The following is a 13,293-nucleotide window of genomic DNA, read 5'->3' on the forward strand; positions in this document are numbered from 1 at the left end:
AGTTGTACACATCCCTACACCATAATTACATGATTTTATTGATGTCCCTCCCCACTCGGTTACACAGCTTGTTGTTCCATGTCTAGAATTAGACTGTAAGGCTTTCAGGGCAGGGACCGTTTCCCATCAGCACGCTTGGGGCAGTCTACACAGGGACAGACAGGAAAGTTGAAGTGAATTAACTAAAGGTGTGGAGTAAAAGCTCATTAACCTCTGTATGCATGCTTTCATTCAGGGAATTAAGTTAGAGTGAGCTCAAGTCCTTTTATGTCTGATTGAGAGGTCCACAGGGGATTAAAGTGATTTAACTTCACACCTTTAGTTAATTCATCTGGACTTTCCTGATCATCTCCATGTAGATAAACCCTTGAGAACTATACAAATTACCAGCAGCTAAAATACTCAGGATAATCTATTTCCTGCTTTCAACCATAAAATCAGCCATCCCAGGACCATGTTACTGGCAAAAAAAAAAAAAAAAAAAAAAAAAAAAACCACGCACTCCACCTTATCTACCCAGCTAGGCCACTCATTAATCCCAGCCTTCCACAACATGCCAAGGGATGGGCAGCGCTCAGAACATGGGGCGGCTGCATATCAGCGCTAACACTATTATTGCTTTCAATTAGTTTGTTTCAAGGCAGCCACACTACTCCCTCCTCCAGACACCTCTCCTGTGATGCATTGCAAAGCAACCTTGGAAATCTCCTCTCTCACCCTACCTGTTCCAATCTGCGCTCGCCTGGGCTAACTACCTTTACATATATAAAAACTGAAGAGCAAGGTATCTGGGATTCCATTCGTTCTCCTGTTGATCAGGTTTCACCAGCATCTATATACCTGATCAAAGACACCCTGTAAATAAAAAGCTTCAGACATTAAAGTGTACATCATAGCCACTGCAAGAGAAGGTTTGCACTGGCTTTCCTGCTTCACACTTTAGCTCTGGACTAGTATTAGGGCCCCAATAAGAATCCTTACAGCAGCCTCGGCACAAAGTGTATTTATCCTTCACCTCCACCTCCCTCACAAACAGGGATTACAAATGACAAGCTTGTTCCTCAGTTACAATAAATAAGGGTGGTCAGCCCAGGCCAGCAGAGACTGGACCAGGTAGGACGGGAGAGAGGACATTTTGCCAAGTCTAGTTGGTTAATAAGGATGTCAAGTCCATTACACTGTAACAAAGGGTGGCCAAAGAGAACCCACAGAATTGTACAATACTGCGTAGTACACCCAGCTACAACACTTTCCACCCAGGACCTCAAAGTTCTTTACAAATTATGAATTAGGTCTCCACACTATGCTAGATGGATACCCCCATTTTACAGGTGGAGAAAGTGAAGCACGAAGAAGTGACTTCCTCAGGCTCATACAGAAAGCTGGTAGCACTGCCAGGACCAGGACCAGACCCAGTCCTCAGTCCTGTGCTTTAAGCACAAGACCTTCCTTCCTCATTCAGGTCAACCTTCATCTTTAATAGAGGAACAGTCCCTAATCACAGACAATGCACCACCTTGATCCCAAGCAGCTACCTGCAGGTCTCAGAACTGAGGGTAGCTGCAGTCTGCTCCTCCTGGTAAGTTGCAAGTACAGCCCACATTTAGACAAGAAGAAAGCTCCAACTGTTCCCTATGTGCCAAGTCACTGCAGCATCTGACCTCCTCGCAAGTATTCATAAATGCATGCTCAACACTGTCACATAGGGACCCCTAGTTTAGAGATGAGGAAACCAAGGCATGGAGAGTGAGGGGCCAGCCCAAGGGGTCACAGTAAATCCAGAGATAGGGGTTCAATTCCCACCTCCACCAGAGGCCCAGTGTTCTCTCAACCACAAAGCCACCCTTCCCCTCAAATTCAGCCAGGGGCTAGAGAGATGTAGGAGACACCTCAGAGAAGAGGGCACAGAAGAGGAATAAAAAAAAAAAATAATAAAATAAAATAAAAAAAACACACACCACATATGCACCTTGTGGCACTATTTAGATGCCTTCCCCAGTACATACAAAGCTAGCACAAGCAACTCAAGCAACAGCAACTAACCAGCGTAAATCACTCAAGACGACACGTACAACAAGCACCGATTTCATTGTGTGGGTCTCTGCAGACACAGGAAGACCCCTTGCTATTTATTCATGGCTGTTTTAGTTTCTCCCAAAACATTTTAAATGTTCCTAATTGAAACTGCCCAGGGAATTCCACAGCTACCAAAGTGCCACAAACTGGTTTGCACCAGCCTTTCCAAAAATCACAACCATGTTTGCTTTGCTAGCCTGTAAAAGCAGCAGTAATTTTGTGGCAATCCAAAACCCCGAGTGCCCTCATCAATAATGGGACCATTGTGTGACGCTGCCGAAGCTCCCACAGCCTGGCAGCCAGCAGCAGCTTGTCCTGGTTTACCTATTCTCTGCAGGGAAGGAAGTTAAAACTGAATTATTTAGTCTTCTTTCAGGGAAAATAATTCTACGGCACCAGACAAACACAACTGGAAGAGGGCCCAGAGGAGGGAAAGTGGCAGTTCGTTTTAGAAACAGCATCTGACCTGTATTCCCACACAATGCTCTTCTCTCAGTGAAGCCAAATACCTACAAAGGCTCAGACGAGAAAGCCAGTTTTAGTGCAAGTTCTTTTGCAAGCACACATATGAAGGCACGAGCCATGGGTTTAGCACCATTCATTCGGATTCAGTTTAACTGTGTACCCAGACGTTTCTGCTAACAGATTTGCTCCTAAGAACACTGCTTCTCCTGAGAGAAAGCAGCCATTTTACATGATCCCTTGAGCCTGTAACCTTACCATGAATGACACAGTGGCACATGAAATAAACCTCGCAGAACATAGTTCCCTTCCTTGAGACAGCACAGCTCTGCCATCTTAGGCTACTCTCGCACCCGCAACAGTCTGCAGCCGAAATTATTAGGTCTGATCAGCAAAGTGTAACATCACCAAGGCAATGACCTTTGCATTTAGGCTCTTGGCTAATTCAAGTCACACTCGCCTACCATTTCAAGGCTTTCAGCTCACACTCTGCTTCACAGCTCAGCTCTGAGACAATTAAATGTGAGCCAATCTTCCAAACACCAGATCTCTTCAATTCTCCTTCCCGCAGGGTTGCCAACCCTCCAGGACTGTCCTGGAGTCTCCCGGAATTAAAAATTAATCTTTAACTGAAGACTGTCATGTGATGAAGTCTCCAGGAACAAGTCCAAAATTGGCAACCCTATGTCTACATTCCTCTAGCCAATCAGTCTGCGCAGCATAGAAGCTGTCAGCTGAGGAATGGCTAGGCCAAAGTCCATTTTGTTTTTCTTCTTGCTTGCCTGAAGAGGCCAGAATGGTTAGCATACCCCAGGAAAGCCAACTAACCCAGCTAATGAACTGACAGGGCTATCCAACTCTTTCAATTCTCAGATTGAGAAAGGGATGGGTAGCTCTGCCTTACACGCAAAGCCTCAACTGCGCCAGGAGGTCAGTGTCCCACAAAATGGACGCTGGCTATACCGGGGCCACTTACAACTGTGTGCAGATTAACGCACGTTCCTGCAGCACTATTACAAGGAGAAATGGACGCTTTGCAGAGCGAAGAGAGAACTGCCTGCTTGCAAAAGAGATGGTAAAATAAAAAGCAGATCTGAGTCTGGTCAACAACACACGTGCGCACGTATTTACATAACAGGCCCACATAATGCCCTGGAGTTTCTGGCACCTCCACTTGTGCTGTTCCAATGAAACCCTCACTGTGATGTGAGTGTCTGTATGGGACACGTGGCTGGGAGCGAGCCCACAATCATTGCTTTCCACCAATCCCACGCACCGGCACGCTCAGGCGGCAGTAACATGGGGGTTTGGTTTTACGAGTAGTATTTCGGTTTCTATTTCATAGAGGTTTGTCTTCTTTCTCTGGCCTCCCCCATATTTCAGGCTAAGGGACCAGTGGCTGGAGCCATTCAAAGGGATCAAGCTATTTCACTAAAAGATTCAAAACAGAGTGGGATCTTCCATGATTAAAACAAGGTACCCCTCCCTCCAGGGAACACAAGTCTCCCAGGGAAGCAAACACACCCTGACCAGCTGACAATTCCCAGGGACAGGCACTAGCCCGCTCCTTTCAATCAGAGTACAACTGGATCCCTGTTTTCTTCTGCAAAGAACATTCTGGGAAAGAATGGGATATATTTTGGGAGTTGGTGACTGGGAGCCGTGGGGTGGGAGGAATACACCCTGCAGGAAGGTGAAGTGAGGTTGCCTTGACTTTGGTACCAGGTGACCTAGAAAGAGCAAGGAGCACATCTCAGATACTATCTGGGGAAAGGCCCTTTGGGAGTGACCATGTGAAAACACCTGCCCCCTTCGTGATCATCAGACTGAGAAAGAAATGACTCACTTCATCTTCTCTTCGGCAATCACTTTGCTCAGGAGCAGAGCCTAGTCCTCAAATCTCAGAGAGGCAGAGGAAGCGATAACCCAGAACAGGGCTGGACAAGAGCACAGGGCTGGAGGCTGGGTTTGGTAAGGGGAATGGGAGGCTGAGTGCAGGTGTGAAACACAGGCCTTGGGCAGGCTCAAGTGCACAGTCCCAGAGCAATGGGGGGCTCCCCTCCCCCCAGAAGCAGGGTTGTGGTGTGACGGCCCTGTTTCCTGGAGAATGGAAGCTAGCAGACCAAGGCCGTGGGCAGGGCGAGACAGCATGAGGGGGGTGGAGATAAGGTCTTCTGGGTACAGGAGGGGTCAGCCCTTGGCAGAGGGGTTCTGTAGAAGACAGGCTTGTCTAGACCCAGGCACACCATCCTGAGGATGCAGGGGGGAGGTCAGGCTTGGGAGAGGAGCCAGGAAGACAGAGGCTATGGGCAGGTCCATGCAGTGGCAGCGGGGACGGAGAAGAGGTCCCAGGAAGGTATATAGTGGACTGAGGTCCCAAGGGTGGGTACCTGGTAGAACAAGATCAAGGGCACGTGCAGGCAATGCTGTACAGGGGTATGGGAACAGGGGATCACCAGGGGTGGGGGATCAGATCTGAGGGTACTTGGTAGATGAAACCTTAGCCAGGTCCAGGCATACTGTGAAGGGAGAACAGGTAGAGGGAACCGTGCAGACAGAAGCATTGAGCAGTCCCCCAGGCACACCATGCAAGGGATGGGAGGGTCTCATCCCAGCAGGGATAAGGTCCAGGGGGCCAGTACCAGGTAGACCAAGGCTTTGGACAGGTTCAGGCACACTGTACAGGGCGGGGATGCACAGGGGCTATGGGTGGCCCCTGGGGGTGCAAGGAGACTGTGGGGGGACCCCCCGGGGGAAAGTACCTGGTAGATTGAGTCCTTGAGCAGCTCCAGGCACACCGTGGGGGGGTCCCGGGGATGCCAGGGGTCAGTACATGGTAGACCGAGGCTGTGGGCAGGTCCAGACACACCGTGTGGGGCGGGGGAGGGTTGGAGGTCCCGGGGGGGGCTGCAGGGGCCCCGGGGGGGCTGCACCTGGTAGACCGAGGCCTTGGGCAGGTCCAGGCACACCGGGTGGGGGGCGGATGGGGGTCCCCGGGGGGCTGTGTGGGTCCCAGCGGGGCCTGGGGGGGCTGTGGGGGGGCGGTACCTGGTAGACCGAGGCCTTGGGCAGGTCCAGGCACACCGGGCGGGGGGGGTTGGGGGATTCCGGGGGGGCTGTGAGGGTCCCGGGGGGATTGTGGGGGGGGGCCGATACCTGTAGACCGAGGCCTTGGGCAGGTCCAGGCACACCGGGCAGGGGGACGGGTTGGGGTGATCCCCGGGGGGCTGTGTGGGGACCGTGGGGGCTGTGGCGGGGCGGTACGTGGTAGACCGAGGCCTTGGGCAGGTCCAGGCACACCGGGCAGGGGGGCGGGTTGGGGGGGTCCCCGGGGGGCTGTGTGGATCCCAGCGGGGCCCGTGGGGGCTTTGGCGGGGCGGTACCTGGTAGACCAAGGCCTTGGGCAGGTCCAGGCACATCGGGCGGGGGGGGGTTGGGGGATTCCGGGGGGGCTGTGAGGGTCCCGGGAGGGGCTGTGGGGGGGGGGGGGGGGCGGTACCTGGTAGACCGAGGCCGTGGGCAGGTCCAGGCACACCGTGCGGGGGGGTTGGGAGGTCCCGGGGGGCTGTGGTACCTGGTAGACCAAGGCCTTGGGCAGGTCCAGGAACACCGTGCGGGGGGGCCGGTTGGGGGAGTTCCCAGGGGGCTGTGTGGGTCCCAGGGGGCTGTGGCGGGGCGGTACCTGGTAGACCGAGGCCTTGGGCAGGTCCAGGCACACCGGGCGAGGGGGTGGGTGGGGGTCCCCGGGTGGCTGTGGGGGTCCCAGCGGGGCCTGGGGGGGCTGTGTGGGTCCCAGCGGGGCGGTACCTGGTAAACCGAGGCCTTGGGCAGGTCCAGGCACACCGGGCGGGGGGGGCGGGTTGGGGGGTCCCCAGGGGGGCTGTGGGAGGTCCCGGGGGGGCTGTGGTACCTGGTAGACCGAGGCCTTGGGTAGGTCCAGGCACACCGTGCGGGGGGGTTGGGAGGTCCCGGGGGGCCCAGGAGGGCTGTGGGGGGACCCGGGGGGGCTGTGGTACCTGGTAGACCGAGGTCTTGGGCAGGTCCAGGCACACCGGGCGGGGGGGGCGGGTTGGGGGGTCCCCGGGGGGCTGTGGGGGTCCCGGGGGGGCTGTGGTACCTGGTAGACCGAGGCCTTGGGCAGGTCCAGGCACACCGTGCGGGGGGGCGGGTTGGGAGGTCCCCGGGGGGGTTGGGAGGTCCCAGGGGGCACAGGGGGGCTGTGGGGTCCTGTGGTACCTGGTAGACCAAGGCCTTGGGTAGGTCCAGGCACACCGTGCGGGGGGGCGGGTTGGGGGGTCCCCGGGGGACTGTGGGGGTCCCGGGGGGGCTGTGGGGGGGTGGTACCTGGTAGACCGAGGCCTTGGGCAGGTCCAGGCACACCGTGCGGGGGGGGCTGTGGGGGTCCGGGGGGGGTGGTACCTGGTAGACCGAGGCCTTGGGCAGGTCCAGGCACACCGTGCGGGGGGGCGGGTTGGGGGGTCCCCGGGGGGCTGTGGTACCTGGTAGACCTAGGCCTTGGGCAGGTCCAGGCACACCGGGCGGGGGGGCGGGTTGGGGGGTCCCCGGGGGGTCCCCGGGGGGCTGTGGGGGGGTGGTACCTGGTAGACCGAGGCCTTGGGCAGGTCCAGGCACACCGGGCGGGGAGGCGGGTTGGGGGGTCCCCGGGGGGTTGTGGGGGGGTGGTACCTGGTAGACCGAGGCCTTGGGCAGGTAGAGGAACACCGGGCGGGGGGGCGGGTTGGGGGATTTCAGGTGGGCTGTGGGGGTCCCGGGGGGGGCTGTGGTACCTGGTAGACCGAGGCCTTGGGCAGGTCCAAGCACACCGTGCGGGGGGGGCGGGTTGGGGGGGGTGCCCAGGGGGGCTGTGGGAGTCCCTGGGGGTGGTACTTGGTAGACCAAGGCCTTGGGCAGGTCCAGGCACACCGGGCAGGGGGGTTGGGAGGTCCCGGGGGGGCTGTGGGGGTCCGGGTGGGTTGTGGTACCTGGTAGACCGAGGCCTTGGGCAGGTCCAGGCACACCGTGCGGGGGGGCGGGTTGGGGGGTCCCCGGGGGGGTTGGGAGGTCCCCAGGGGGGCCCAGGGGGGCTGTGGTACCTGGTAGACCGAGGCCTTGGGCAGGTCCAGGCACACCGTGCGGGGGGGCGGGTTGGGGGGTCCCCGGGGGGCTGTGGGGGTCCCGGGGGGGCTGTGGTACCTGGTAGACCGAGGCCTTGGGCAGGTCCAGGCACACCGGGCAGGGGGGCGGGTTGGGGGGTCCCCGACGGGCTGTGGGGGTCCCGGGGGGGCTGTGGTATCTGGTAGACCGAGGCCTTGGGCAGGTCCAGGCACACTGTGCGGGGGGGCGGGTTGGGGGTCCCCGGGGGGCTGTGCGGGTCCCGGGGGGGCTGTGGCACCTGGTAGACTGAGGCCTTGGGCAGGTCCAGGCACACCGTGCGGGGGGGGGGTTGGGGGGTCCCCGGGGGGGTTGGGAGGTCCCCGGGGGGGCCCAGGGGGGCTGGGGGGTCCGGGGGGGGCTGTGGTACCTGGTAGACCGAGGCCTTGGGCAGGTCCAGGCACACCGTGCAGGGGGGCGGGTTGGGGGATTTCGGGGGGGCTGTGGGGGTCCCGGGGGGGCTGTGGTACCTGGTAGACCGAGGCCTTGGGCAGGTCCAGGCACACCGGGCAGGGGGGCGGGTTGGGGGGTCCCCGGGGGGCTGTGGGGGTCCCGGGGGGGCTGTGGTACCTGGTAGACCGAGGCCTTGGGCAGGTCCAGGCACACCGGGCGGGGGGGCGGGTTGGGGGGTCCCCGGGGGGCTGTGGGGGTCCCCGGGGGGCTGTGGTACCTGGTAAACCGAGGCCTTGGGCAGGTCCAGGCACACCGTGCGGGGGGGCGGGTTGCGGGGTCCTCGGGGGGGTTGGGCGGTCCCGGGGGGGCACAGGGGGGCTGTGGGGTCCCGGGGGGGGGGGGGCGGCTGTGGTATCTGGTAGACCGAGGCCTTGGGCAGGTCCAGGCACACTGTGCGGGGGGGCGGGTTGGGGGTCCCCGGGGGGGCTGTGGGGGTCCCGGGGGGGCTGTGGTACCTGGTAGACTGAGGCCTTGGGCAGGTCCAGGCACACCGTGCGGGGGGGCAGGTTGGGGAGTCCCAGGGGGGCTGTGGGGGTCCCGGGGGGGGCTGTGGGGGTGTGGTACCTGGTAGACCGAGGCCTTGGGCAGGTCCAGGCACACCGTGCGGGGGGGCGGGTTGGGGGGCCCCGGGGGGGCTGTGGGGGGCCCGGGGGGGTGGTACCTGGTAGACCAAGGCCTTGGGCAGGTCCAGGCACACCGTGCGGGGGGGCAGGTTGGGGAGTCCCAGGGGGGCTGTGGGGGTCCCGGGGGGGGGCTGTGGGGGTGTGGTACCTGGTAGACCGAGGCCTTGGGCAGGTCCAGGCACACCGTGCGGGGGGGCGGGTTGGGGGGCCCCGGGGGGGCTGTGGGGGGCCGGGGGGGTGGTACCTGGTAGACCGAGGCCTTGGGCAGGTCCAGGCACACCGTGCGGGGGGGTGGGTTGGGGGGTCCCGGGGGGGCTGTGGGGGGGCGGTACCTGGTAGACCGAGGCCTTGGGCAGGTCCAGGCACACCGTGCAGGGGGGTGGGTTGGGGGGTCCCGGGGGGGCTGTGGGGGGGCGGTACCTGGTAGACCGAGGCCTTGGGCAGGTCCAGGCACACCGTGCGGGGGGGCGGGTTGGGGGGCCCCGGGGGGCTGTGGGGGTCCCGGGGGGGCTGTGGGGGGGCGGTACCTGGTAGACCGAGGCCTTGGGCAGGTCCAGGCACACCGTGCGGGGGGGCGGGTTGGGGGGCCCCGGGGGGCTCTGGGGGTTCCGGGGGGGCTGTGGGGGGGTGGTACCTGGTAGACAGAGGCCTTGGGCAGGTCCAGGCACACCGGGCGGGGGGGCGGGTTGGGGGGTCCCCGGGGGGCTGTGGGGGTCCCGGGGGGGCTGTGGTACCTGGTAGACCGAGGCCTTGGGCAGGTCCAGGCACACCGTGCGGGGGGGGGCGGGTTGGGGGGTCCCGGGGGGGCTGTGGGGGTCCCGGGGGGGCTGTGGTACCTGGTAGACCGAGGCCTTGGGCAGGTCCAGGCACACCGTGCAGCACAGCACCGAGTACAGCCGCTCCTCCAGCTTCACGCTGCCCTCGGCCCCGCCCGCCCCCGCCACCTTCAGGCGCTTCTTGGGCGGCGCGTCCGGGTCGGCGGCGGGCTCCGCGTGCGGCCGGGCCCCGCCGAGCAGCAGCCCCGGCTCCTCGGGCCCCGCCGCCGCCGCCGGCCCCGCCGCCTCCCCGAGGCCCGCGGAGGAGGAGGAGGCCGCCGCGGAGGAGGAGGCGGCCGGGCCCCCACCGCCGGGCTCCCGCTCCTCCGCCCCGGACATGGCGCCGCCCGCCCCGCGCTGCTGCCGGCCCAGACTCCGCCGCCGACGCTTCACCCCGCCACCGCCGCCGCCATCTTTGTTTGCTTCCTCCTCCCCCCGGCCGCCCGCCGTCCGCCACGCCCCCCACGGCTTCCGCCAATCAGCGCGCTGCGGGGGCGGGCCCGGCTCGCCACCGACCTACCAGCACAAAGGTCGTCGCCCCGCCCCCTGCCCGCTGTGTTTTTTTATTGACAATTTCACGAACCCGGAGAAGGAACAAAACAGCGGGGGCGTGGCCAGATGGGGGGGGGCTAGTGCGGAGGGAGGCCCTAGGGAGGGGCGGGGCTAAGAGAGGGAAGAGGCTGGGGAGGGGGAGGAGCTATGGCAGAGCGGGCAGGGGGAAGGGAAGAGGCTAGAGGGAGGGGCTAGATGGGGAGGGGAAGGCGCTGGAGGGGGAAGGGCTAGAGAGGGGAGGGGCTGAATGGGAGGGGCTACATATGGTAGAAGAGGGGCTAAAGAGAAGGGGCGGGGCTATATGGGGAGGGCAAGGGGCTGGAGGGGAGGGGCTAGAGACGAGAGAGGAGGGGCTAAAGAGAAGGGGCGGGGCTAGAGGGTGAGGGAGTGGGTAGAGTGGAGGTGGAGCTGGAGATGAGAGGGCAGTTCCTGGGAGCAGGAGGTGCTGCAAGTCTAGTGAGAGGGGGAAGGGCAAGGTAGGGTGGGGGGAAGGGTGGCAAAGAGTAGCTGGGCAAGGGGCTGCAGAACCTGCAGCAGGCACAGCAGAGATTGGATGACGATGGCAAAGCACCAACAAAGACATCCCACCCCTAGGGTTGACACCCTTGCCCCGCCCCCTCTCAGAGGCCCCGCCTCTGGCCCACCCCTTCTCCAAGGCCCCAGCCCCACTCACTTCATTCCCCCATCTCCATTGCTTGCTTCCCCCCCACACACACACTCACTTTCATCGGGCTGGGAAGGGGGTTGGGGTGTGGGAGGGGGGTGAGGGCTCCGGCTGGAGGTGCGGGCTCTAGGCTTGGGGGTGGGTCCATGGGGTTCAGAGTGTGGGAGGGGGCTCCGGGCTGAGCCTGGGGCAGGGGGCTGGGGTGCAGGAGGGGGTGCAGGCTCTTAGAGGGAGTTTGGGTGCGGAAGGGGGCTTGGGTGTGGGAGGGGGCTCAGGGCTGGGGCAGGGGGTTGGGGTGCAGGCACTGGAAGGGAGTTTGGGTGCAGGGAGGCTCAGGGCTGGGGCAGGAGGATATTCGGGCTCTGGGCTCTGGGAGGGAGTGTGGGTGTGGGGGGTGTAAGAGGGGGTGAGGGGTGCACACTCCGGCCGGGCATCACTTACCTCGGGCAACTCCCGGAAGCAACCGGTATGTCCGGCTCCTGGACTCAGGGGCGGCCTGGCGGCTCCACGTGCTGCCCCTACCTTCAGGCACGGCCCCCGCAGCTTCCATTGTCCGCGGTTCCCAACCCCCTGGCCGCCCCTGCGCCTAGGAACTGGACATACCGGTTGCTTCCAGGAGCTGCGTGGAATCGGGGCAGGTAGGGAGCCTGCCTTAGCCCTGTTGCACCGCCAACCAGACTTTTAATGGCCTAAAACCTCCCGGACGGGCTTCAGAAGCCTCCGGGCAATCAAGCCTGATTCCAGGATGGTATTTTGTCTCCTTTCCCTGCTCTTGCCCTGCCCCCCTGCAGTACCGTGTTGGGAGGCTGACTATAAATGGTGCTTTCCACAGGGCCTGCTCACCCCCACTCGGTGACTGGGATCAAAGCCCTCCTGGCTGGAAGAACTAAGCAGAGAGCTGAGCTGGTGGGATGGGGGGAGCCTGGCCCTGCAAGATCCACTCTGTGAGCTGCTTCCGACCTCATTAAGATGTGGGGAGACCATGAGAAACGCAGGTGGGCCGGGAAAGTGTCACTGTCCTCGCCCGCTCTCCCCAGCACAACGCACACCTGGCTCCTGCCCTGCCAGAGCTGAGGTCTCCTGCAGGGCGTGCGAGGAACCAGGCCAGCTCAGAAATGCTGTCACTGGAACTCTGTGCAAGGAGCCAGATGCACTTTCTGATCCATCTCTGGAATCTCCATCTCTGGAGATATTTAAGAGTAGGTTAGATAAATGTCTATCAGGGATGGTCTAGACAGTATTTGGTCCTGCCATGCGGGCAGGGGACTGGACTCGATGACCTCTCGAGGTCCCTTCCAGTCCTAGAATCTATGAATCTATGAATCCCTCCCTGCTCCCCCCATCCGGCCCCTGCACGGAGAGCAAGGCATTGGCTGGGTGGGATAATGTCACGTCTGAATGTCCTTCATTTCCACTGAGCGCCAAGCTGGGAGGAGGAGCCGCTGTGAAATCAGCTGGGCCTGCTGGCTCCCAAAAGCCTCCACCTGGACTCCCCCCGAGCCACATACCACATATGCTGGCTGTCCAAAGCCTGAAGTGAATGGAAAATATCCCATTTGGTCCTTAGTGAGCGAGAGAGGGCTGGAACCAAGGAACCGCCCAGGTAGAGATTCCTACAGGACATGAATAAAGCCTCCACCTGCCACCAGGGCCGGCTCTGGCTTTTTTGCCGCCCCAGGCAAAAAAGCCTCCGCGGCGAGCCCCGGCGGGGGCTCCGCTCTCCCGCTGGGGGGAGGGCGGCCGGAGCCCCGGCGGGGGCTCCGCTCTCCCCCCGGCGGCCGGGGGCAGGGCACCGGGGGGGAGGGCGCCGGAGGGGAGGGCGGCCGGAGCCCTGGGAGGAGGGCGGCGAGCCCCGGCGGGGGCTCGGCTCTCCCCCCCGGCGGCCAGAGCGCCGGGGGCAGGGCGGCGAGCCCCAGCGGGGGCAGGGCGGCGAGCCCCGGCGGGGGCTCGGCTCTCCCCCCGGCAGCCAGAGCGCCGGGGGCAGGGCGGCGAGAGGGCGGCGAGCCCCGGCGGGGGCTGGGCTCTCCCCCCGGCGGCCAGAGCGCCGGGGGCAGGGCGGCGAGAGGGTGGCGAGCCCCGGCGGGGGCTCCGCTCTCCCCCCGGCGGCCGGGGGCAGGGCACCGGGGGGGAGGGCGCCGGAGGGGAGGGCGGCCGGAGCCCTGGGAGGAGGGCGGCGAGCCCCGGCGGGGGCTCGGCTCTCCCCCCCGGCGGCCAGAGCGCCGGGGGCAGGGCGGCGAGCCCCAGCGGGGGCAGGGCGGCGAGCCCCGGCGGGGGCTCGGCTCTCCCCCCGGCAGCCAGAGCGCCGGGGGCAGGGCGGCGAGAGGGCGGCGAGCCCCGGCGGGGGCTGGGCTCTCCCCCCGGCGGCCAGAGCGCCGGGGGCAGGGCGGCGAGAGGGTGGCGAGCCCCGGCGGGGGCTCGGCTCTCCCCCCGGCGGCCAGAGCGCAGAGCGGCGAGCCCCGACGGGGGCAGGGCGGCGAACCCCGGCGGGGGCAGGGCG

The 13,293-nt window shown here is 63.1% G+C and overlaps 1 protein-coding gene across 2 annotated transcripts in view; it reads right to left on the reverse strand.

Annotated features, from left to right (window-relative positions):
- ZFTRAF1 (zinc finger TRAF-type containing 1) overlaps nt 1–9,919 on the reverse strand; it is a 38,386-nt gene extending 28,467 nt beyond the window's left edge. The window contains exon 1 of one of the 2 annotated variants that reach the window (XM_065397820.1): nt 9,602–9,919. In XM_065397820.1, the coding sequence (XP_065253892.1) occupies nt 9,602–9,919 (318 nt within the window). Of the gene's footprint in view, nt 1–5,471; nt 5,504–9,601 lie in introns of those variants that run through there. The other variant, XM_065397821.1, reaches the window with a different exon arrangement.
- Nucleotides 9,920–13,293: the final 3,374 nt, after the last annotated feature.

Source organism: Emys orbicularis, chromosome 2 (genome assembly GCF_028017835.1).
Source record: "Emys orbicularis isolate rEmyOrb1 chromosome 2, rEmyOrb1.hap1, whole genome shotgun sequence".
Lineage (NCBI taxonomy): Eukaryota > Metazoa > Chordata > Testudines > Emydidae > Emys > Emys orbicularis.